This window comes from Mirounga angustirostris, unplaced genomic scaffold (genome assembly GCF_029215605.1).
Source record: "Mirounga angustirostris isolate CCGP_5_RB_7025 unplaced genomic scaffold, mMirAng1.0.hap1 SCAF_15, whole genome shotgun sequence".
NCBI classification, from domain to species: domain Eukaryota; kingdom Metazoa; phylum Chordata; class Mammalia; order Carnivora; family Phocidae; genus Mirounga; species Mirounga angustirostris.
The window spans coordinates 24,484,280-24,506,576 of record NW_026991723.1 but is presented as its reverse complement, the minus strand read 5'-3'; the positions used below and the strand labels follow the sequence as shown (position 1 = coordinate 24,506,576).

General features: G+C 39.0%; 1 protein-coding gene across 3 annotated transcripts in view; it reads left to right on the top strand.

Moving 5' to 3' along the window:
* The window catches only part of FRMD3 (FERM domain containing 3), a 301,850-nt gene extending 280,170 nt beyond the window's left edge, over positions 1-21,680 (top strand). For 2 of the 3 annotated variants that reach the window (XM_045882299.2, XM_054509194.2), the window contains exon 14: positions 16,342-19,963. In XM_045882299.2, the coding sequence (XP_045738255.1) occupies positions 16,342-16,937 (596 nt within the window). In that variant the 3' untranslated portion in view covers positions 16,938-19,963. Of the gene's footprint in view, positions 1-16,341; positions 19,964-21,459 lie in introns of those variants that run through there. The other variant, XM_045882301.2, reaches the window with a different exon arrangement.
* The last annotated feature ends 617 nt before the right edge of the window (positions 21,681-22,297 follow it).

Below are 22,297 nucleotides of genomic sequence, written 5' to 3'. Positions count from 1 at the left end.
TGGACTTGTTAGAAAGCTGATCTGTGTATTGATAAAATGATGTTGCTTCATAGATCAACTTAGCATAATGTTTTTTGGTAAGATCTAATTTCTATAGCTTTTTTGCCATAGATAACACTTATGCATCCATAATTTCATTTAATCCTCATGCTAGCCTTATGAAGCATGTGTTATCTTGTGTTCTAGAGAAGCAACCTGAGTTCCAAGAATATTAGCTTAAAAAAAAATTATTTTATAAAAAAAAAGAGAGTGAGCATGGGGGGAGGGGCAGAAGGAGAGGGAGAGTCTCCAAGCAGACTCTGTACCAAGCAGGGAGCCTGATGTGGGTATGGCCCGATCTCATGACCCCTTTGGCCCAAGCCAAAACCAAGAGCTGGACACTTAACTGACTGTGTCTCCCAGGCTCCCCAAGAATATTAGCTTTTAAGTGAAGTTACTTAATAACTGAAGCCTTTAAGTGATAGCACTGGTGTTTAAACCCAGGGTTTTCTAACCTTTGTCTGGTCTCCTTACCACTCTACCTCAGCCACCTTAAAGTTTGAGCATAGAAATGAGGGGAAGGTAATATGAAACTCCAGACATCTCACAGTAGTGGCTAGAAAAACTATGAAGGGGAAGAAAGCACTTATTTCCTTGCTTACTTCCTCCTTTCCAGGAAAAAAAAAAGTGAGTGACTTGGAAACATCAGCAGTGTAGCTGATTTTATCCTAATAGCATTTATAGACTGGCAGCCTGTATGCCTAAAAAGGCCCACACGCACATTTTGTGTGAGCTGTATGGGTGTTTCTTAAAATTTGAGTTTTAAAACTTTTAGATGGAGCTCAATATGGTCAATTTTCCGCAGTCCCTACCGCTGCCTATTGTCCCATGCTCCTTCACATTAAGTACCTGCCTGGCCTGTGGAGGCACCGACCTTTGTGACCCCGTATTAGTTACTGTAATTATGTCTTCCCAGAAGCTACTGGCTTCACCTTTTGCTTATGCGCTATTTTTCCTCCTTATACTTCTCAGAAGAAAAATAAATTTGGGAAGGGAAATAGGGAGTGATGCAAACAGGGGTTGAAATTTTACATAATGTGACTAGGAGGGGCCTCACTAAGGAAGTGAGATCTGTTTCAAGACCTGCAAAGAGTAAGAGTGTGTGAACCCATCTGGAGGAAGAGTGCCCAAGCAGAGGGAACAGCGAGTGCAAAGGCCCTTCGGTGGGAGCACGATGGGCATATTTGAGGGACCGCGGGGCATCTGCATGGCTGAAATGGAGAGACCAAGGGAGAGAGCCATAGGAGGACAAGGTCAGAGAGGTGAGGAGGGAAGGAGGCAGTACACTGAGGAGGGCGGTAGACACCCTTGCAGGGACTTGGCTTATACTCTGAGTAAGGTGAAAGCCACTGGAGAGTGTTGAACAGAGTGGCACCATCTGCCCCATGTTTTCAGAGCATCACTTCAGCTGCTGTGTTGATAGTGGCCCTCACATGGGCACGGGCTGAAGCAGAGAGACCAAGTAAGGTGCTGTTGCGGTAATGTAGGTGACAGAGGATGGCAGCTTGGACCAGTGGAAGTAGAAAGAATTAGTCTGCTTCTGGATAGGCTTTTTGAAGGTAGAGACATAGAAGTTGCTGACAGGTACAGCGTGGGTGTGAGTAAAGTCAAGGCTTTTGGTCTGAGGAACTGGAAGAATGGAGTTGCCATCAACAAAATACTGCAATCTGGAAATGGGAGATTTCTCTTACCCTCTTGTTTTAGGAGAAGGATGTGGAAAGCAGAAGACAGAGGGAGAATAGGTTGTGTCTTAGGAAAAGAAGACTTAGGGAAGAAAAACCATACACAGGAAATGCTGTTCGAACAATAATTATGGGGGGTCTTTGTGACCACAGGAGAAAAGAAAATAGCCGAAGTGGATGGGGATGGTCTTTCTAGACCAGTGATACCACTCATATACATTATTTTCACTACTTTCCTAATGAGGAGAGTACATTGACCCTCCTGGGGATATGGAATACCAGATATGTAAATGTAAGGATTTAGCTTTTTTTTTTTTTTAAGATTTTATTTATTTATTTATTTGAGAGAGAGACCAAACAAGAAGAGAGCATGAGAGGCGGGGAGGGGCAGAGGGAGAGGGAGAAGCTCAATGCCAGGACCCCAAGATCATGACCTGAGCTGAAGGCAGATGCTTAACCAGCTGAGTCACCCAGGCGCCCCAGCATTTAGCTCTCCACAGAGTCATAACTCTTGTCATCTTTCCCTACACTGTGAATACTTTCTCCCTTCAGGCTTCATGGAATATTATATGGTAGTAGAAAAATTATGGCTTGCATTTATTTTTTAAATTTTTATTGAAGCAAAATTCATATAACATAAAACCAACCATTTTAAAGTGAACAACACAGTAATATTTAGTACATTCACAATGTTTTGCAACTAACACCTCTGTCTAGTTCTAAAACATTTTCATCACCCAGAAGGATGATGAAGCCTATTAAGCAGTCACTCCCCATTCTTCTCTTCCATCAGCCCCTGGCAACCACCGGTGTGCTTTCTGTCTTTATGGACTAACCTGTTCTGGATATTTCAGATAAATGGAACCATACATTATGTGATCTTTTCACTTAGCATACGTTTTTTGAGATTCATCCACATAGCATGTGTCCGTACTTCATTGTCTTTTAAGATGGCTGAATGATATTCCATTGTATGGATATACCATATTTTACCTATGCAACCACTGATGGACATTTAGGTTGCTTTCACCTTTTGACTACTGGAAGAATGCTGCTATGAACATCTGTGTACACATATTGGCCTGAGTACTTGTTTTCAACTCTTTGGAGTACATTGCTGGTAATTCTGTTTCCACAGCGGCTGAACCATTTGTAAACCCCCATTGACACAGAGTTCTAATTTCTTCACATCCTCACCAACACTTGTTATTTTCAGGTTTAAAAAATAAATTATTGCCATCTTAATGTGTGTAAAGTACTATCTTTTTGTGGTTTTGATTTGCATTCCTCTAATGACTAATAATGTTGAGCATCTTTTCATGTGCTTGTTGGACCTCATATACGGCTTACATGTTTTATGGTGGTGTTCATGTATGTTGCTCAGTGCTATCATACTAGAACTATCAGGAAATATGTTGAATTTTGAAAGATAAAACCAGTAATTCACTCCTGCACATCTTTTTTTCTCTAGTTTTATTGAGATATAATCGAAACACATCACTATAGAAGTTTAAAGTGTACAACATAATGGCTTGATTTATATATACTGTAAAATGATTAACACAATAAGTTTAGTTAGCATCTATTGTCTCTTATAGAGGCAATTTTTAAAAAACAAATTTTCCTTGTGATGAAAACGCTCAGGATCTTTTATCTTAATAGCTTTTCTTATATATCATATAATAGTGTTAAACTATAGTCATCATATTTAACATTATATTTCTAGTACTTATTTATTCTATAACTGGAAGTTTATACTTTTTAATCCCCTTCCTCCAGTTCCCCCCACCCATTGCCTCTGGTAACCATGAATCTGATTTCTTTCCTTTTTTTAATTCAATTGCTGAGAATATAAGTGACCATTGTTTCATGTGCCTTTTGGCCGTTTGTGTATCTTCTTAGAAGAATGTTTATTCAGGGTTTTAGTCCATTTATAACTGGATTATTTGTTTGTTTTTCTGCTATTTAGTTGTAGGAGTTCTGTATATATTAATATATTAACCCCTTATCAGATAAACGGTTTGCAAATATTTCTTTCCCATTCTGTAGGTTGTCTTCTCAGTTTGTTGATTGTTTCTTTTGCTGGGAAGGACTTTATAGTTTGACATAGTCCTACTTGTTTATCTTTTATTTTGTTGCTTATAACTTAGGTGTCATATCTAGAAAATCATTGCCAAGACCTATGTCAAGGAGCTTGTTTCCACGTTTTTTTTAAATCTAGGAGTTTTGTGGTTTCATGTCTTCTTATGTTTGTCTTTAATCCATTTTGAATTAATTTTTGTGAGTAGTGTAAGAACATGGTCTTGCTTCTTTCTTCTACATGTGAATATTCAAATTTCCCAGTACCATTTTATTGACGTGACTGTCTTTTTCTCCACTGAGTAGTCTTGGCTCCATTGTCAAATATTACTTGACCAGATATGCTTGGGTTTATTTCTTGGGTCTCAATTGTGTTCCATGATATTTTTGTCTGTTTTTATGCCAGTACCGTACTGTTTTGATTACGGTCGGTTACTGAAATCAGGAAGTGTGATGCCTCCTGCTTTGTCTTCTTTCTCAAGATTGTTTTGGCCCTTTGAGGTCTTTTGTGGTTCCATATAAATTTTAGGATTGTTTTATCTACTTCTATAAAAGATGCCATTGGAACCTTGGTAGGTATTGCACTGAATCTATAGATAGCTTTTGGTAGTACTGACATTTTAACAACAATATTAAGTCTTCTGATCCATGAACATGGGATATCTTTCCATTTATTTATGTCCTCTCAATTTCTTTCATCAGTGTCTTATAGTTTTCTTATAGTTTTCAGAGTAGAGATCTTTCACCTCTGGTTAAGTTTATTCCTAAGTATTTTATTGTTTTTGATGCTATTGTAAATGGGATTATTTTATTTCTTTGTCAGATAACTCAGTGTATAGAAATACTACTTATTTTTGTGTATTAATTTTATATCCTGCAACTTTACCAAATTCATTTATTGAATCTAACAGCTTTCTAGTTGAATCTTTAGGATTTTCTGTTTATAAAATCACGTCATCTATAAATAGAGACAGGTTTATTTCTTCCTGTCCAATTCTGATGCCTTTTGTTTTTCTTGACTGACTGCTCTGGCAAGGACTTCCAGTACTATGTTGAGTAGGAGTGGTGAGAGTGGGCAACTTTGTCTTGTTCCTGATATTAGAGGAAAAGCATTCAACCTTTAATCATTGAGTATGATGTTAGCTGTGGGCTTATCATACATGATCTTTATTATGTTGAGGTATATTCCTTCAGTACCTAATTTGTTAAGAGTTTTTATCATAAGTGGATGTTTAACTTTGTCAAATGCTTTTCTGCAGCTATTGAAATGATCATAGGATTTCTTTTTTCATTCTATTAATGTAATGTATCATGGATTGATTTGCATCCCAGGTTGAACTATCCTTATATCCCAGGTATAACTCCCAGTTGATCATGGTGAAGGACCCTTTCAATGTGTGCTGCTGAATTTGATTTGCTATTATTTTACTAAGAATTTTTGTATCTATATTCATCAGGGACATTAGTCTGTAATTTGCTGGTAGTGTCCTTTTCTGCTCTGTTATCAGGGCAATGCCAGCTTTATAAAAGGAAACATTACAACTCATACCACAGAAATACAAAGGATCATACAAGACTGTTCTGTCTCATGTATGAATAGTTACCCTGCTTTCTTTTTGTTACCATTTGCTTGAAATATCTTTTTGCATCCTTTTACTCTCAGGCTATGTGTGTCTTTAATGCTGAAGTTAGCCTCCTATAGGCAGCATATTGTTGGATTTTTTTTAATCCACTCAGCCACTCTTTGTCTTTTGATTGGAGAATTTAATCTGTTTGTGTTTAAAGTAATTATTGCTAAGTAAGGGCTTACTATTGCCATGTTGTTCATTGTTCCTTCTTTCTTATCCTTTTTTTTTTTTTTTTTTAATGTTTTGGTGTCTTGTGGTATCAATAGGCTTTGACTTCTTTATCATGTTCTTTTGTGTGACTACTACAGGTTTTTCCCTTGTGGTTACCATGAAGCTTTCATAAAATACTTTTTTTTTTTTAAGATTTATTTATTTTAGAGAGAATGTGTGTGCGGGGGCGGAGAAGGAGCAAAGAGAGAATCCTGAAGCAGACTCCCCACTGATCACAGAGTCCCATGCAGGGCTGGATCCCAGGACCCTGAGATCATAACCTGAGCTGAAAACAAGAGTTGGCTGCTTAACCAACTGAGCCACCCAGGTGCCCCACTTACATAAACTATCTTAAAATTACAACACCCTATTTGAAAATAATAGCAACTTAACCTTTAATAGAATTCCTAAGCTTTACACTTTGACTTCTGCTCTCCCTTACATTTTAGATTATTGTTATAATTTACATATTTTTATATTGTGTAACAACAGATCATTTTAGTTATGATTATTTTTACTGTTTTTTAACTTTTAAACTAAAGTTATAAGTGAATTACATACCACCTTTACCATACTACACAATCTAACTTTGACTATATTTTACCATTACAGATGAGTTTTACACTGCCTTCTTAATTTTTATGTTAATTAGTACCCTTTTATTTCCACAGAAGAGCTCCCATTAGCATTTCTTGTAAGGCAGATCTAGTGGTGATGAGTTTCCTCAGCTTTTGTTTATTCTGGAAAGTTTTTATCCCTCTTCATTTCTGAAGGGCAGCTTCACTGGGTATAGCATTTTTATTTAACAGGTTTGTTTGTTTTCAGTAGCTTGAATATGTCATCCTATTCTCTTCTGGCCCGAAAGGTAGCTGTTGAAAATCCACCAAAAGTCTCATTTGGCTTCCCTTGTATGTAACTTCTCTCTGGTCTCTTGCTGCTGTTACAATTCTTTGTTTTTCACATCTGACAATTTAATTATGTGACTGGGTGTTGCCCTATTCAGGTTCAGCCTATTTGGCAGTCCTCAGGGTCTCTTGGGTCTGGATGTCTATTTCTCTCTCCAGGTTGGGGAAGTTTTCCACCATTGTTGCTTTTTAAAAATTGAAGTATAGTTGACACACAATGTGACATTAGTCACAGGTGTACAGTTGACATCTCTTTACATTATGCTACCGTGACCACAAGTATAGTTGTTATTTATCACTATACAACACTATTACAACACTATTGACTATATTCCCTATGCTGTATGTACCTTTTATCTCTGTGACTTACTCCTTCCATAACTAGAAGCTTGTATCTCTCACTCCCCTTCACCCATTTTGCACACCCCACCCTGGCAGCGATCAGCTTGTTCTCTGTATTTACGGGTCTGTTTCTGCTTTTGTTTTGTTTTTTATATTCCACATATAAGTGAAATCATCTTATATCTGTCTTTCTCTGACTTATTTCACTTAGCATAACACCCTCTAAGTCCATCTATGTTGTTGCAAGACCTCATTCTTTTTTATGGCTAGTGAATTTTCCATGGTGTATATAAACACCATATCTTCATTATCCACTCATCTATCAGTGGACACTTGGGTTGCTTCCATATCTTGGCTATTGTAAATAATGATGCAATACACATAGGGGATGCATGTATCTTTGCAAATGAGTGTTTACATTTTCTTTGGGTAAATACTCAGTAGTGCAATTACTGGATCAAACGGTATTTCTCTATTTCATTTTCTGAGGAACCTCCATACTCTCTTCCACAGTGGCTGCACCAATTTACATTCCCACAAACCATGCATGAGTTTTCCTTTTCTTCACAGCCTCACCATCACTTGTAATTTCTTGTCTTTTCGAGTCTAGCCATTTGACAGGTGTGAGGTTATCACTCTGACAGGTGATAAGCTCAGAGGTGAGGTTTTGATATCCACTTCCCTGATGATTAATGTTGAACATATTTTCATGTTTCTGTTCACTCTGTCATCTTTGAAAAAATGTCTAGTCAGGTCCTCTGTCTAGTTTTTGTCAAATTGTTTTTTAGGTGCTGTGTTTTATAAGTTCTTTATATATTTCGTACATTAAACTCTTACCAGGTGTATCATTTGCAGATATCTTCTCCCATTCCAGTAGGTTGCCTTTTCCTTCTGTTGATGTTTTCCTTTTCCATTTTCATTTTGATATAGACCTAATGGTTTATTTTTGCTTTTGTTTCCCTTGCCTCAGAAGACATACCTAGTAAAATGTTGCTAAGACATAGGAGTTTTATGCTTTCAGGTCTCACATTTAGTTTGTTAACCAATTTTGAGTTTATTTCTATGTATGGTGTAAGAAAGTGGTCCAGTTTTTCTTTTGCATGTCCAGTTTTCCTAGCACTGGGAAGAGACTGTTTTTCCCCATTGTGTATCTTGCCTCCTTTGTCATTGATTAATTGACCATCTAAGTGTGGGTTTATTTCTGGGCTCTCTATTCTGTTCCATTGATCTATGTGTCTGTTTTTGTGCCAGATTACTACAGCTTTATAGTAAATCTTGACATCTGGAATTGTGATACCTCCAGCTTTGTTCTTTTTTCTTAAGATTGCTTTTGCTATTTGGGGTCTTTTATGGTTCCATACAAATTTTAGGATTATTTGTTCTAGTTCTGTGAAAAAGACTATTGGTATTTTGATAGAGATTGCATTGAATCTATAGATTGCTTTGGGTAGTATGGATATTTTAACGATATTCTTCCAATCCATGAGCATGTAATATCTTTCCATTTGTTAGTGTTGTGTTCAATTTCTTGTGTCAGTGTTTTATAGTTTTCAGAGTACAAGTCTTTCACCTACTTGGTTAAGTTTACTCATAGGTATTTTATTCATTTTGGTGCAACTGTAAATGGTATTTAGCACACTTAGTAAATGGAATTGTGTTCTTTCTGCTATTTCATTATTAGTGAATAGCAACAACCAATATCTATGTATTAATTTATATCCTACAACTTTACTGAATTCATATATTACTTCTGGTTTTGGTGGAGCCTTTAGGGTTTTCTGTGGATAGTGTCATGTCATCTGTACATAGTGAAAGTTTTACTTCTTCCTTGCATTTTATTTCTTTTTCTTGTCTGATTGCTAGGACTGACTGCTAGAGCTTCCAGCACTATATTGAAGAAGAGTGGTGAGAGTGGACATCTTTCTCTTGTTCCTGATCTTAGAGTACTCTCAGTTTTTCACCATTGAGTATAATGTTAGCTGTGGGTTTACATATATGGCTTTTACTATGTTGAGGTATGGTCCTTCAAACCCTACTTTATTGAGAATTTTTATCATGAATGCTGTTGTACTTTGTCAAATGCTTTTTTCTGCATCTATTGAGATATGATTTTTATCCTTCATTTTCTTAATGTGGTATTTCACATTGATTTGTGAATACTGAATAAATCCTCAGAATAAATCCCACTTGATTGTGTTGAATGATGTTTTTAATGTATTGTTGAATGTAATTTGCTAATATTTTGTTGAGGATTTTTGGATCTGTATTCTTTAGGGAAATTGGCCTGTAGTTCTGTTATTGTTTGTTTGTTTTGTTTTGTTTTTTTGTAGTGTCTGTCTGGTTTTGGTGTCAGGATAATGCTGGCCTTGCAGAATGTATGTGGAAGCTTTCCTTCCTCTCCCATTTTTTTGAATAATTTGAGGAGAATGTGTATAAACTCTTCTTTAAATGTTTGGTAGAATTCACCTGTGAATCCATCTGGTCCTGGGCTTTTGTTTGTCAGGAGTTTTTTGATCATGAATTCCATTTCATTGCTTGTAATTGGTCTGTTCATATTTTCTATTTCTGATTCATATTTTGAAGATTGTATGTTTCTAGGAAATTATCCAATTCCCCTATATTGTCTAATTTGTGGGCATACAATTTTTGTGGTTGTCTCTTATAATCCTTTGTATTCCTGTGGTGTTGGTTATTACTTCTCATCTTTCATTTAGGATTTTATTTGGTTCCTCTCTTTTTTCTTAGTGAGTCTGGATAAAGGTTTATCAATTTTATCTTTTTGAAGAGCCAGCTCTTGGTTTCATTGATTTTTTTTTTCTGTTGTGTTTTGTTGTTTTTTGTCTCTATTTCACTTAGTTGTGCTCTTTATTATTTCATTCCTTCAATTAACTTTGGAATTTGTTCTTTTTTTAGTTCTTTTAGGGATGAGGTTAGATTGAGATTTTTCTTGTTTCTTAAGGTAGGCCTGAATTGTTATAAATTTCCCCCTTAACAACTGATTTTCTGTGTCCCAAAGAGTTTGAACTTTTGTGTTCTCATTTCAATTTCCTCTGTGATTTCTTCATTGACCCATTGATCAATCTCCACGTGTTTTTTTTTCCAGTTTTTTTTTCTTGTGATTAATTTTTAGTTTCATACCTCTGTGGTTAGAAAAGATGCACGATGATTTCTGTCTTCTTAAATTTATTGAGACTTGTGTGGTGGCTTAATGTGATCTATTTCATCTAATGTTCCATGTGTACTTGAAAGAAATGTATATTCTGTTCTGTATATATCTGTTAAGATCAGATGGACTTATGTGTTGTTCAAAGATATGATTTCCTTATTGATATTCTGCCTGGATAACCTATCCATTGATGTAAATGTGGTGTCAAAGTTCTGTACCATTATTTTATTATTGTCAGTTTCTCCCTTTGTGTCTGTTCATTTTTTACTTTATATATTAGGTGTTCCAACACTGGTTGCACATATATTTACAATTGTTATATCCTCTTGTTGGATTGATCCCTTTACCATTTGTAATGTCCTTCTTTGTCTCATTACAGACTTTAACATCTCTTTTGTCTGATACAAGTATTGCTACCCTGGCCTTTTTTTAACTTCCATTTGCATGGAATTTTTTCCCCATCATTTCACTTTCAGTCTGTATGTATCTTTAGGTCCTGAAATGTGTCTCTTGTAGGCAGCATATAAATGGATTGGGTTTTTGTTGTTGTTTTTATTATCCGTCCTACTGCCCTATATCTTTTGATTGGAGCATTTCGACCATTTACATTTTGTTAGTTGATTTCTGGTTGTTTTTGTAGTTCTCCCTTTTTACTCTTGTTCTCTCCCCTTGTGACTGATGACTTTCTTTAGTTTTATGGTTTCAATACCTTTCTCTTTATTTTTTGTGTATCTATATCAGGTTTTTTATTTGTGGTTACCATTAGGCTCATATATGACATCCTATATATATAGCAGTCTTTATTAAGTTGATGGTCTCTTAAGTTTGAACATAGTCTAAAAGAACTTCATTTTTACTCCCCCCTCCACTTTTTTATGTATGTGTTGTCATATTTTACATCCTTTTATTTTGTGAGTTCCCTTAACTTTTAAGATATAATTGATTTTACTTCTGTCTTTTTTTTTTTTTTTTAGCTTGTATTTGTTCTACTTCCTTTATTGGATTTTTGCTTTTAGTTAGAATATTGTTTTCTTTCATTATTTTCTACTTTCAACCATGGCCTTTTCTTTTCTACTTAAAGTCCTTTAACATTTCTTATAAGGCCAGTTTAGTGGTGATGACCTCCTTTAACTTTTGTTTTTCTGAGAACCTCTTTATTTTTCCTTCAGTTTTTCTGTTTTGCTTTTAATTTGAGAGAGAGAGAAAGAGAGAGAGAGCAGGGGTGGGACAGAGGGAGAGGGAGAGCATGGAGCCTGATGCAGGGCTCAATCCCGCAACCCTGAAATCATGACCTGAGCCGAAACTAAGAGTCAGGCACTTAACTGACTGCACCACCCAGGCACCCCATATTTTTCCTTAAATTCTGAATGATAACCTTGCCAAGTAGAGTATTCTTGGTTGTAGGTTTTTTTCCTTTCAGCACTTTGCAGGCCAGGAGGGAGTGGCATGATATAGTTACAGTTTCTGCTGAAAAATCCGCTGATGGCCTTATGGGGTTTCCCTTGTACTAGCTGCAACTCATTGCTTCTTTTTTGTGGGTTTTAAAATTCTAGCTTTATCTTTAATCTTTGACATTTTAATTATTTTGTGTAGACCTCCTTGGGGTTCATCTTGTTTGGAACTCTCTCTGCTTCCTGAACCTGGATGTCTGTTTCCCTCCACAGGTTAGGGAAGTTTTCAGCTCTTATTTTTTCCAGTAAGTTTTCTGCCCCCTCTTTCTTTTCCAGCTGGAACCCTTATAATGTGATTGTATGTTTGCTTGATGTTGACCAAGAGATCCCTTTACCTGTCCTCACTTTTAAAAATTCTTTCTAATCCTGCCTTCCAGATCACGGATATGTGCATTCTTCTGCATCTACTGGTTTGTTGTTGATTTTCTCTAGTGTATTTTTCATTTCAGTTATTGTATTATTCAACTCTGATTGGTCATTTTTTATATTTTTCATTTCTTTGGTTTAGTTCTCAGTTCACCAGCTTTTTTCTCCAGGCCAGTGAGCATCTTTATGATCATTACTTTAAACTCATCAGGTAGATGGCTTATCTCCATTTCATTTAGTTCTTTTTCTGTGGTTTTGTCTTGTTATTCTTTCTGTGTTTGTTTCTATGAATTAGGTGGAACAACTACTTCTTCCAAACACAAAGGAGTGGTCTTGTGTATGGTCATCCCCTGTTAAACTGTGTGTTCCTGGCACTTTGGCTGGCTCAAGCTGTGACTGGTGTGGGCTGGGGTTCCAGGGTTCACTCTGCTGAGGGCACCCTGACAAAACTGCTGAAGCTGAAGTGGGTATAAGCCAGGGAGTCCTGGGGTACTCACACGGGGTGCACCCTGGTAGGTGGCTGGAACTGAGGCAGGTACTTAGCTGGGTGTTCCCAGGGTGCTTTCTGCAGGGAGTGCCCTGGCTAGGGTCGCTGAACCTGAAGCAGGTATGAGGGTGCCCTAGCAAGTCATCTGGAGCTGAAGTGTTCCAGGGTACTTTGCTTCTGTGATACCTTGGTAAGATAGCTGGAGCTATAGTGAGCACTGATTAGGCACATCTCATTGTGTGCTGTGCTGGGGCCACTCTGGTTGGACAATTGAAGGTGGTGTAGGCTAGGGTCCCATGACTCACTGAGGCAATAAGCTAGGGCTCCCAGCCCCTGCTCCTATCCATGCTATCAAGATGGAGGGAGACTGTAAAGTATGGTGGGTCACCAGTCTCTCTGACCTGGAGAGAGTTCCAGCAGCTCTCCTGACATTTGGCAACGTTCTAGAGCTGGATCCTTTATATCCTTGCTGCTCTTTTAAACCACAGCTCTTTTTGTATGCCCCAGAGCATGCAGGACTGGTCTGGGCTAGGTGCCCAGAGCTCGCTGGGGTGGCAGGCTGGTTATTCTATCCAGACCCTGTTCCCACCTGTGCTATCAAGGTGGAGGGGGAATGTAAACCATGGTGCTTGCCAGTCCCTCTGACCCAAAGAGAGTTCCAGCAGTTCTGCTGCCATCTGGCAGAGTTCTAGGGCTTAATCTTTTATATTCTAGTTGCTCTTTTAACCACAGCTTGTTTTCTGTGCTCCAGAGCAATGAATCCACGCACAGTCCTTCAGTACTATCCCTCCCCTGTGCAGTTTGCAGCATCAGGGGTAGGGGTTTTCTTCATTACAGTGTCCACCTCTCTTGCCCTTCTCTGTGTTCTATCATGTTGTACAGAAGCTGCTACTTCAGCCCTCAGGTCTTCAGGAGGAACTGCACTATAACTAGCTGTAGATTTGGTGTGTATGTGGAGGAAGTATGTTCAGGTCTTCCTATATGGCTATCTTAGATCAGAAGCCCAGCCATTGTTGTTTTAAATGTACTTTCTACCCTTTTCTCTTTTCCTTCTTGAATTTCCATAATGCCAATATTGTTTCTTTCATTGTGTCCCATAAGTTCTATGGGCTGTGACCTCACTTTTTCATTTTTTTCTTTTTGTTTTTCTGACTGGATAATTTGTCCAGTCATGCAGGTTGCTGATTTTTTCTTATGCATAGTCAAGTGTGCTTTTGAATCACTCTATTGAATTCTTCAGTTCAGTTATTGTATTTTCCAGCTCTAGGATTTTATTTTTTGATAGTTTCTATTTCTTTGTTGAACTTCTCATTTTATTCATTTTTCATTTTCCTAATTTTGTTTAGCCACCTATGCGTTCTTGTAGTTCACTAAACTTAGGATTATTTTGAATTCTTTGACAGTTCACAGGGTTAGTAATTAGTGCCTTAATTAGTAGGCTTTGGTGTGGTCATATTTACCTGACTTATTGTGATGATTGATCACCAGTGAACTACTTTGGTATTTGCAAGTGGTAAGTGATCTCCTGTCCCAGACTTTGCAGGTTCATTTTGGCAGAGAGAGTTCTTCAACAGCTCTGTTTGGGTTTCTGAACGTGTCTACTGGTAACATCCTCGGGCAGGTAGGCCTACTGTTAGGGGCTATTTTGGGGGCATGGCAAGTGTTTAAGCTCTGAGGTCAAGGAGAACAGCTGGGTAGGACTGCTGGCTTGGTTTCCTGCCCAAGTGAGGCTGTAGGATGGGCACCACAGTTGCCTGGATTCTCTGGGTAATCTTACTAGATGGTCACGACTGGGTGTTATACTCAGCAGTTAAAGTGGGGTTATGAATTAGCTTCCCTGCCCTGCCAGGGCAGCAAGACAGGGCCCAGGGCCTGCATAGTTTGTTGTCTGGGGACCTGAATCAAATAAGAGTGTGCATGGGATATCCTGGGCAGGTGAGGCTCCCAGTTTTGCTCTGTAGGCAAGGAAAGCCCCAGGGTGTGTGCTCTCTGGGAGCAGGGCTGCTGGATGGGCCATGCAATTTCTGATGCGTTCTAGTGAAGTTCCTTGGTCAGTGGGGCTGAAGCCTCTTCAGCAATGAGTGGGGCTATGGATTAGTTTCCCTGCCTGGACACAGCAGGAGAAGCAGCTCAGAGGCCAGTAAGGCTCTTTGTTGTCCTTACCTTAGCTGACTCATGCTGCAGTTTTTCTGGCCGACCAGGACCCCTTGCTTTGCTCTGAAGGCAGTCAGCTCTATGCACCTACCCCTCAGCCTGAGAGTTGCCAAGTCATGTAGCTTACAGGTGTTCTCCCCAGCCCTTCCTGTCACGTGGGCCTGGGGACTACTGTCCACAGCCTCGAGCTGTGACTCAACCTCAACTCTTTTGCCTGGGAGGCCCCCTTCAAGCAACTTTTAATTTTCACCAACAGGCTTTCTGGTTGAGAGGGGCCAGGAGCCAGTCTCTACAGAGTGTGGGACTAGGACTCAGTTTTTCTGCCCAGGGAGGGGACAGACCAGGCTCCAGGGCTGATAAAACTCATCTGAGGACCCAAATCAAGCAGACCTGAACCCTGCTGCATTCCCAGGGGTCAGACAGTACCCCTGACTTGGTTCTGCAAATGAACAGAACCACTCTTCTACTTGGGCACAGCAGGTGTGCACTAGATCTGCCCAGATCCAAGTGCTGCTTGTGGGAAGCCCCCTCCCTGCTCCTCTGTCCCAATCAGAGTCCCAGTTTTTGAGCCCCACAGATTCCCCTATACTCATGAGGAGGCAAATCCAGCTCCCTTGAAGCAACCCTCAATCCTGGATATCACCCCTGGGCTCTCATAAGACTTCCAAGTATGGTGTTGGTCACTGGCCAGGGACGGGGCATTATGTAGCCATGACTCTACCCTTCTGGTGTGGTCTCTCTTGCTCTCTGTGGTGCAGTGGGCTCCTTTAGCCTCACTCCCACGTTCTAGGAGTCTCTCCTTGGTGTCACGTCCAGGGATAGTTGTTTGCTCCCCCTCACAAGAACAAGAGCTAAGTCCCGTATGACCTGTGGTGGCATCTTGGTGATATCACTTCTTGCACGTCTTAGAAATCCTGAAATGTAGTAGTTAAAAGCTGGTTTCTAGTTACTTAATGCACCTGGCTACCACTTTATCACATTGTAGATCCACCCTGAGGCACATGGCTTTGATAAAGCCAGACCTTTATTTCCCACTAGGATCCCAAGGCTCCAAATGAGGAGAGCTGGCCTTAGGCAACTCCGTTTGCCATCTGTTGACACGAAGAGCTGAGAAACCACTCTCCCCTGATAAAGTTTAAGAAATAACATGCATGGCCTTTGACAAAGCAATTTTCAGACAGCTCTCTGTGGCAAATGAACTCAAACAAGAGGATAAAAAAGCTTTTATATATAAAGATATCTCCTAGTATCTTTATTATTTTTTTTCTATAACTGCAATCTAAATGTTTGCCAATAGGCAACTAATTGATTGTATGAGTGGAGAATGTCTAAGTTAAAATGTTAAATGAAGGGAGCAAGATGCAAGTTTGTACATACATGATTGCAGTTATATATAATTGCAGTCCTATAAACCTAGAAACCACTAACTTGTGCCTGGAATGAAGACTAAAATACATAAAAAGTAGCCTATCATTGAACAGTAGATTCTATAATTTGTCATCCAATGAAGTATTACAGTAAATGTTTTCTAAAAGACACCACTCAAAATTACAATAGTGGTTTATTCTCTTATGCTTGCAGACCATAATTGTACATATAAATACTGTATTGTCAACCATTTGAGATGTGTTGCTTATTTTGGGTTTAGCATGTTGACCTTAGAGTCTTGTACTAAAATGACCTTGTTAAAAGGATTCCGCAAAATAATCTCATGGATTCCTTGAGTTCCTTTTTTTTTTTCTTTTGTTAGTTTTCCATCTATAGATCTTCGTGGGGGGAGGGATAAAACAACCTGAAATATAAAGTTAAGGAAAAAAAATGTCTCTTTACAGGTGTTCCATTACCCAAAGAAGACATTTCTGTCCCTGTGATCTCTAGCTCACCAGTGAAGGAAGCCCGGGAGTACAAAAACCCCCAAAGTGAAGAGGAAGAGAAAATCAAAGAAGAGCCCCTGACCATCTCCGAACTGGCCTACAACCCAAGTGCCAGCCTGCTCCCCACCCCTGTGGATGATGATGAGATTGACATGCTCTTTGACTGTCCATCGAGGCTGGAGTTGGAAAGAGAAGACACAGATTCATTTGAGGAACTAGAAGCAGACGAACATGCCTTTTTGATGGCCGAAGAAGAAGAGCTGAAGGAGGCTCGCCAAGCTTTGTCGTGGAGCTATGACATTCTGAGCGGCCACATTCGGGTGAACCCACTGGTCAAGAGTTTTTCCAGGCTCCTGGTGGTGGGCCTGGGGCTGCTGCTCTTTGTATTCCCCCTGCTCCTCCTCCTTTTGGAGTCAGGTATTGATCTCTCCTTCTTATGTGAAATCCGCCAGACGCCAGAGTTTGAGCAGTTTCACTATGAATACTACTGCCCTCTAAAGGAGTGGGTGGCTGGCAAAGTAAACCTCATTCTCTACATGCTGGGTTGCTCATAAAGTCCGTATCTCATATGACTAAGGGCTATATTCAATACTAGTGATTTGTTGGTTTTTGTTTTTTTTAGCAAATACCTGGTTCTGAATGGTCACAGGGCCATGATCAGGTGTTCCTTACTCATAACTGATTAAGTTAGCTTTCCATAATTCACTGCAGTTAAATAAGTTCAAGTCAAATACAGTTATTTTAGTTACAGGTCAGGAAGATGGCCTTTAAATAACCAAAAATGTTTATTTTTTATTATACTACAGACATACTCTATCATAATACATTGAGCTGAATTAGATTTCCCCTTTTTTAATAGTTAGCACCATTATAAGGTTCAGAATCAGAATTTTAGTAACAACCCAAGAGAAAGTTTTTGAATATAATCCTTAGTGAAAACAACGTCCTCTAACCGATGCCTATACAACTAAATTTATGCTGGGCTTTTGTTTTCTGTTTTTTTAAAAATATTTTTATGTGTTCAAAATATTTTGGTAAATTTTTAGCAAAAAAAGAAGCCTCCTGGAGTTATTTAAGTGTACAGATTGTAAGACTAATGCGCGAAGGGTATGTCAGGAATTTTTTAATGTTTTGGCACTGGTTTGTTTTTTACAATATTTTTGGCTGAACCAATGGCATAATTTGTTGTTACCTGCGTATGAGATAGAAAATAGGTAGAAAGACACTGTAGTAAGCTCTTGAAATGGATGATGGAACTGGAGGATGTAGAAATGAAGAAGACTCAAGTGGACACAGGGTGGTCCATTTTTTCAAAGTATTTGGACAAGATGACTTACTACCTTCATTTGCATTCCGTCCATATATTTTGGTTGGGGATGCAGAACATTTTAAAGGAAAAAAGTTAAAAGTTACACTAGTTAATTGCATATTATTGTACATTAAACCCAAGAGTAGAAGCAGATGGGCATTGGGCAAGTAGCAAAAGAGTTCTGGTGAGGCTGGTATGCAAGGGTGGTGGTAATGCATGGTTTTGGATGATGTAAAGAATGTGCACTTGCTGTCCGAGTTGACATGAATATATTTAAGTGGATCTGAATAAAGGTGGAGAAACCTTAAGGCATATTTTTTGGGTCCCTCATGCTATTCATTGATTCGATGGAACAAATTTCAAAAGAAGTGTGTGTAAGAGAAAGGCTATGAAAAGAATGGAGTTTGGCTTTTTGATAAATGCTGATGATCTTCCTATTTGGTGGCCATTATCCTCTTTTCCTTTCCTGGTTTTCTTAAGATCTTAACTCATTTCGAATTGGGGCTTCCATTAAGAAAGTGGAAGGGACTCATTAGAGGATCTACCATTTCAGTATGGGTGAAATAGTAAAAGGACTCTCTAACCAGATAGTAGAGGGAACAAATGTTCTAGTACCTTCCTTCATACTATAAGCTCCACCATAGAAAGAAAGGCTCTGATGCTTCCCCAGGCAGAGTACTTACCAATACTGCGATATAACTGAGAAAGAAAAGAGTATGAAGCTCAGGGCATAGTGCATTGGAATTTCTCCATGGACTGAGAATATTCTATTGCCTTCATTTACAAAGAGATTGGGCACCTGTATTCTCTCCTTAACTGTAATAGAGGCTCCAACTCTATCATTAGCATCATTTCTAAATTGGCCATTCATGGGAGCTCTGAGTGCTCTATTAGACATTTAAGTTTGAAAATAATAAGTTTTAAAAGCCTTCAGTGGAACAAACTAGAATATACATTTGCTATTAAGTTTGTAAGGTATTCTCTCCCCTGTGCTTTCAGTGATTTATTTTGCTTTTTATTGAAGAATATTTAATACCTGTAATTTGATACCAACATAGAATATATTTTATATAGTTTATGTTGGAAGTTCTCAAATGGCCAGCTTTGAAATTGAACCCCTTTGTTATGACTTCCAAGTCCTATGTTCTGACAAAAGGGTACCCCAGTGTAGTCTGCACAGAATTAGTCCCCCTTGTAATCATGCTTCATACCATAACCAACCTAGGCCCTGCCCTTTTAAAGTAATATTAAATATCTTTAAATTATGGAAATATAATATATGGCCCATCATAAAACACTGAAAAATACTGACAGGATCAATACCCCACAAAATCCAACCATGCAGATTTATATTGGGGAGTAATCAATATATTTTAACATTTCCAGCTAACATCTCTTTTAGGCAAGAACGTCATTATTGAATAGAAATGTTTTTAAGTAAAGGAGTTAACAGAATAGGGTCTGCTGAACACCACCAAACAGCCACCAAACATAAAACTGGGATCCTAAGACGCCATTTTGTCGGGATAGAATCAGCGTTTTAGAAATATCCACTTCAGTTTTGTTAGGAGAGAGTCGCCCACTGCCTGAATCAAATGAGGAGAAAAGTGCTTCTAAAGATGGAGAGTATATAACATAGTGAGACACAGAATTCAAAGCAAGTGTGTGAGTATATGTATATTCCATATTATTGGTATAGGTGTGTTTATATATGAATCTGTATATATGTGTGCATTTGTATACACACAACTGATAAACACAACTATGTTTGAAAGGCGTTATTTTTCCCCAATTGAGGAGTTTGTGACATGTTATTATTCCTTTTCCCTCTCAGATACCATGGGATAAAACCCACAGTCTCAAAGGTTTCAATTTTCCATGAAAACAAGTGTGTACATTTGTGGTTATATATACACACATATATGGCAAATACATATACACACACAATCTTGTCTTTAGTGCTAATGCAAGTTGGATCATAAAAAAAATGTAGGTAAAGTATCGTGTATTTCTGTCTGTGCTTGGAACATACTGTAAAATGTTATGTATTTGGAATATATTTTGTGGTTTGTCTAATATTTATAAAGACAACTCTGGGAAGAATTCAAAAGGTGATTTCATTGAAATACTAGAGATATGGGGGCCATGTTACCTGTGATTGGAGCCTTATCTTTGTATAGTAAAATCTGCATTTCTATGTCAACATCCAGATTGTTTTATATGTTAATATGGTGGCAGGAATCCCTAATAAAAATACTCTGGGGAAAAATGTTTCTGCAATCATTTAGTTTTATTCAGGCTATTTATGCAAATTTACTTTGTTGGAACTACAAAAAGGTACCATATAGGACCATGAATGAGGTCACCCTTGAATGGTGATACTATGAAAAGAAAAGAAATGGATGGGATTAATCCTTTGCAGAAATCCTTTGCAGAAATCACTCAGGCTAAAACCAGGAATATTGAGTGTACTGAAAATGGACCCAAACATAAAAGATAGCTATAGCATTAAGATAATTAGAGAAATAGCAGAGCATGGAGAAAATAGATGAGAGGTGTTCTTCATTATAGATAGGAGGAAGGATTTCCAAATGTTAAAAATTAGTAGGTCATCAGTTCTGGCAGAAAAGGCTGCTTTCCTGTGCCAGGGAGAGCTACATCAGACTCAACTCTCCCACACTTGCCATGAAACTTTGATCTGTTCATGGACCCCGGAAGAACCTTATTCTTCTACTTTTGTCTTCCCCTCCATACCACATGGCCTGAAAGGCCTACTGCTTTGGTTTATCACAAAGCTAACAACTCCATCCCTGACTGCTAACTCAGAAGCTGTTACTGTGAATGAAGCAAAAGGAGCCCTCTCTACAGTAGGAACACCACGATGTAAAGCCAAATTGTACCTCAGCTGTGGTGGCCTCTTAAGTCTGTCAATCTCTGTTTTACTGAGCTATAATTGACATAAAATTGTATTATTTTAGGTATATAACATGATTAGATATCTGTATATGTTGTGAAATGATCACACAAGAAGTTGAGTCAATATCCTTCACCTCACAGAATCACAAAATTTTTTTCTTGTGATGAGAACTTTTAAGATCTACTCTCTTAGCAACTTTCAATACAGTATAGCATTGTTAACTAGAGTCCCCCTCTTGTATATTACATCTCCAGCCAGAACTTATTAAAACTGCAAGTTTGTACCTTTTGATCACCTTCATCCATTTCACCCACCTTGGGGGGTAGGGTGTGGTGGGGAGTGGTCTGTCAGGTTCTTACTCAGCAGTTGTCAGAGGTCCAGGCTGTAGAGTACAGACAAGAAAAAGAATTGTGGTTATTATTCAGGCATGAGGTGACTTAGGGACCTACAGTCCCAACTCCAGCAGCTGTAGCCAGCACCATTGTTTGGCTTAGTATCTGCAGACTGGAAGGTTCACATGAAGTGACCCTTGGCTACTTATTCCTTGAGCAGTCCAGGCTCCTGACCCAACCTCACCTCTTGGGAGAAACCCTTTTCCTTATTCCTCCATTCTTTGCTTAGCCAAGTAGGGAAAATCTCTCCTAACCACATGCCAGCCTGGAAGGAAAGAACTGGGGAGAAGCTTCCACCTCTGAGGTGACTTCGGGATGGTTGTGGTTGATGAGTTTGAGACTCTTTGGGCCATCTTTCTCTACTGGGTGGAGATCATGTACTAAAGGTCCCTGCTTACTTGTCCTCCTGCTTCTTCTCTCTCTCTCTCTTTCTCTTGGACCTGCTTTTGGGCTTCCAGTCTACATGCAGTAAACAGACCCAGCAGGACCTGCCCATGGTGGGCCCAGCCAGGACTCGGCTCTCCACCTTCCAGCCGCGGTCTGTGATGGGTGGGTAAGTTTGGCAAGCCCCGCCCAGTGGGCTCAGCTGTCATCACTTCAGAGAGGACAGAAGAAGCCCTCACCTGGGTCTCAGATCCCAGCTGTGTTCTCCAATCTATTAATAAAACTCTCTCCTGGCCCTTGTGTCTACTGTCTACTGGGAACTGGGGTGGTGGCTGGGGGTAAGATTCACACTAAGTACACTCAAGAATATTTAGGATCTCTGCCACCTCCAATGTCGCCAGCAAGGAAAGAAAGAAGGCTGCTTCTGGCTGAACCTTAGGCGTCAGGGGGTGTCTGCCACTGCCACTCGCCCTGACTGGTCTTGCAAGTGGGTGAGGGAACTTGAGACTTAATATTAGTAAAGAACGAGGGGTTAGTTAGAACCACACATCCCTATTCTTTATCCATAACTGATGCTTACCCCAAATATCTCCTTGGAAAGAGAAGTAAGGCCACTTTCCTGGTTATAAAGGAAAGCTCATAGTAGGACAAAGGATATACTTTCTGTGGGTAGGAAGTACTGAAACATGTCTTGCGAATTACAGCAGCTCCTCCAGCTAACGCTGGTCACCTTGAGCCTCCTCATCCGCAAGAATAATGATCATGAAAATTGGCTTTCTGAGGAGACCATCTTTTAAGGGAGAGAACACACTAACAAACCCACATTCATTTCCACTCTGCTTGGCAGTCTTCATAATAAGTTAAAAATTCAGCGTTCTGGTTTAAGCATCCATCTCCTGTGATTTCCTTGGT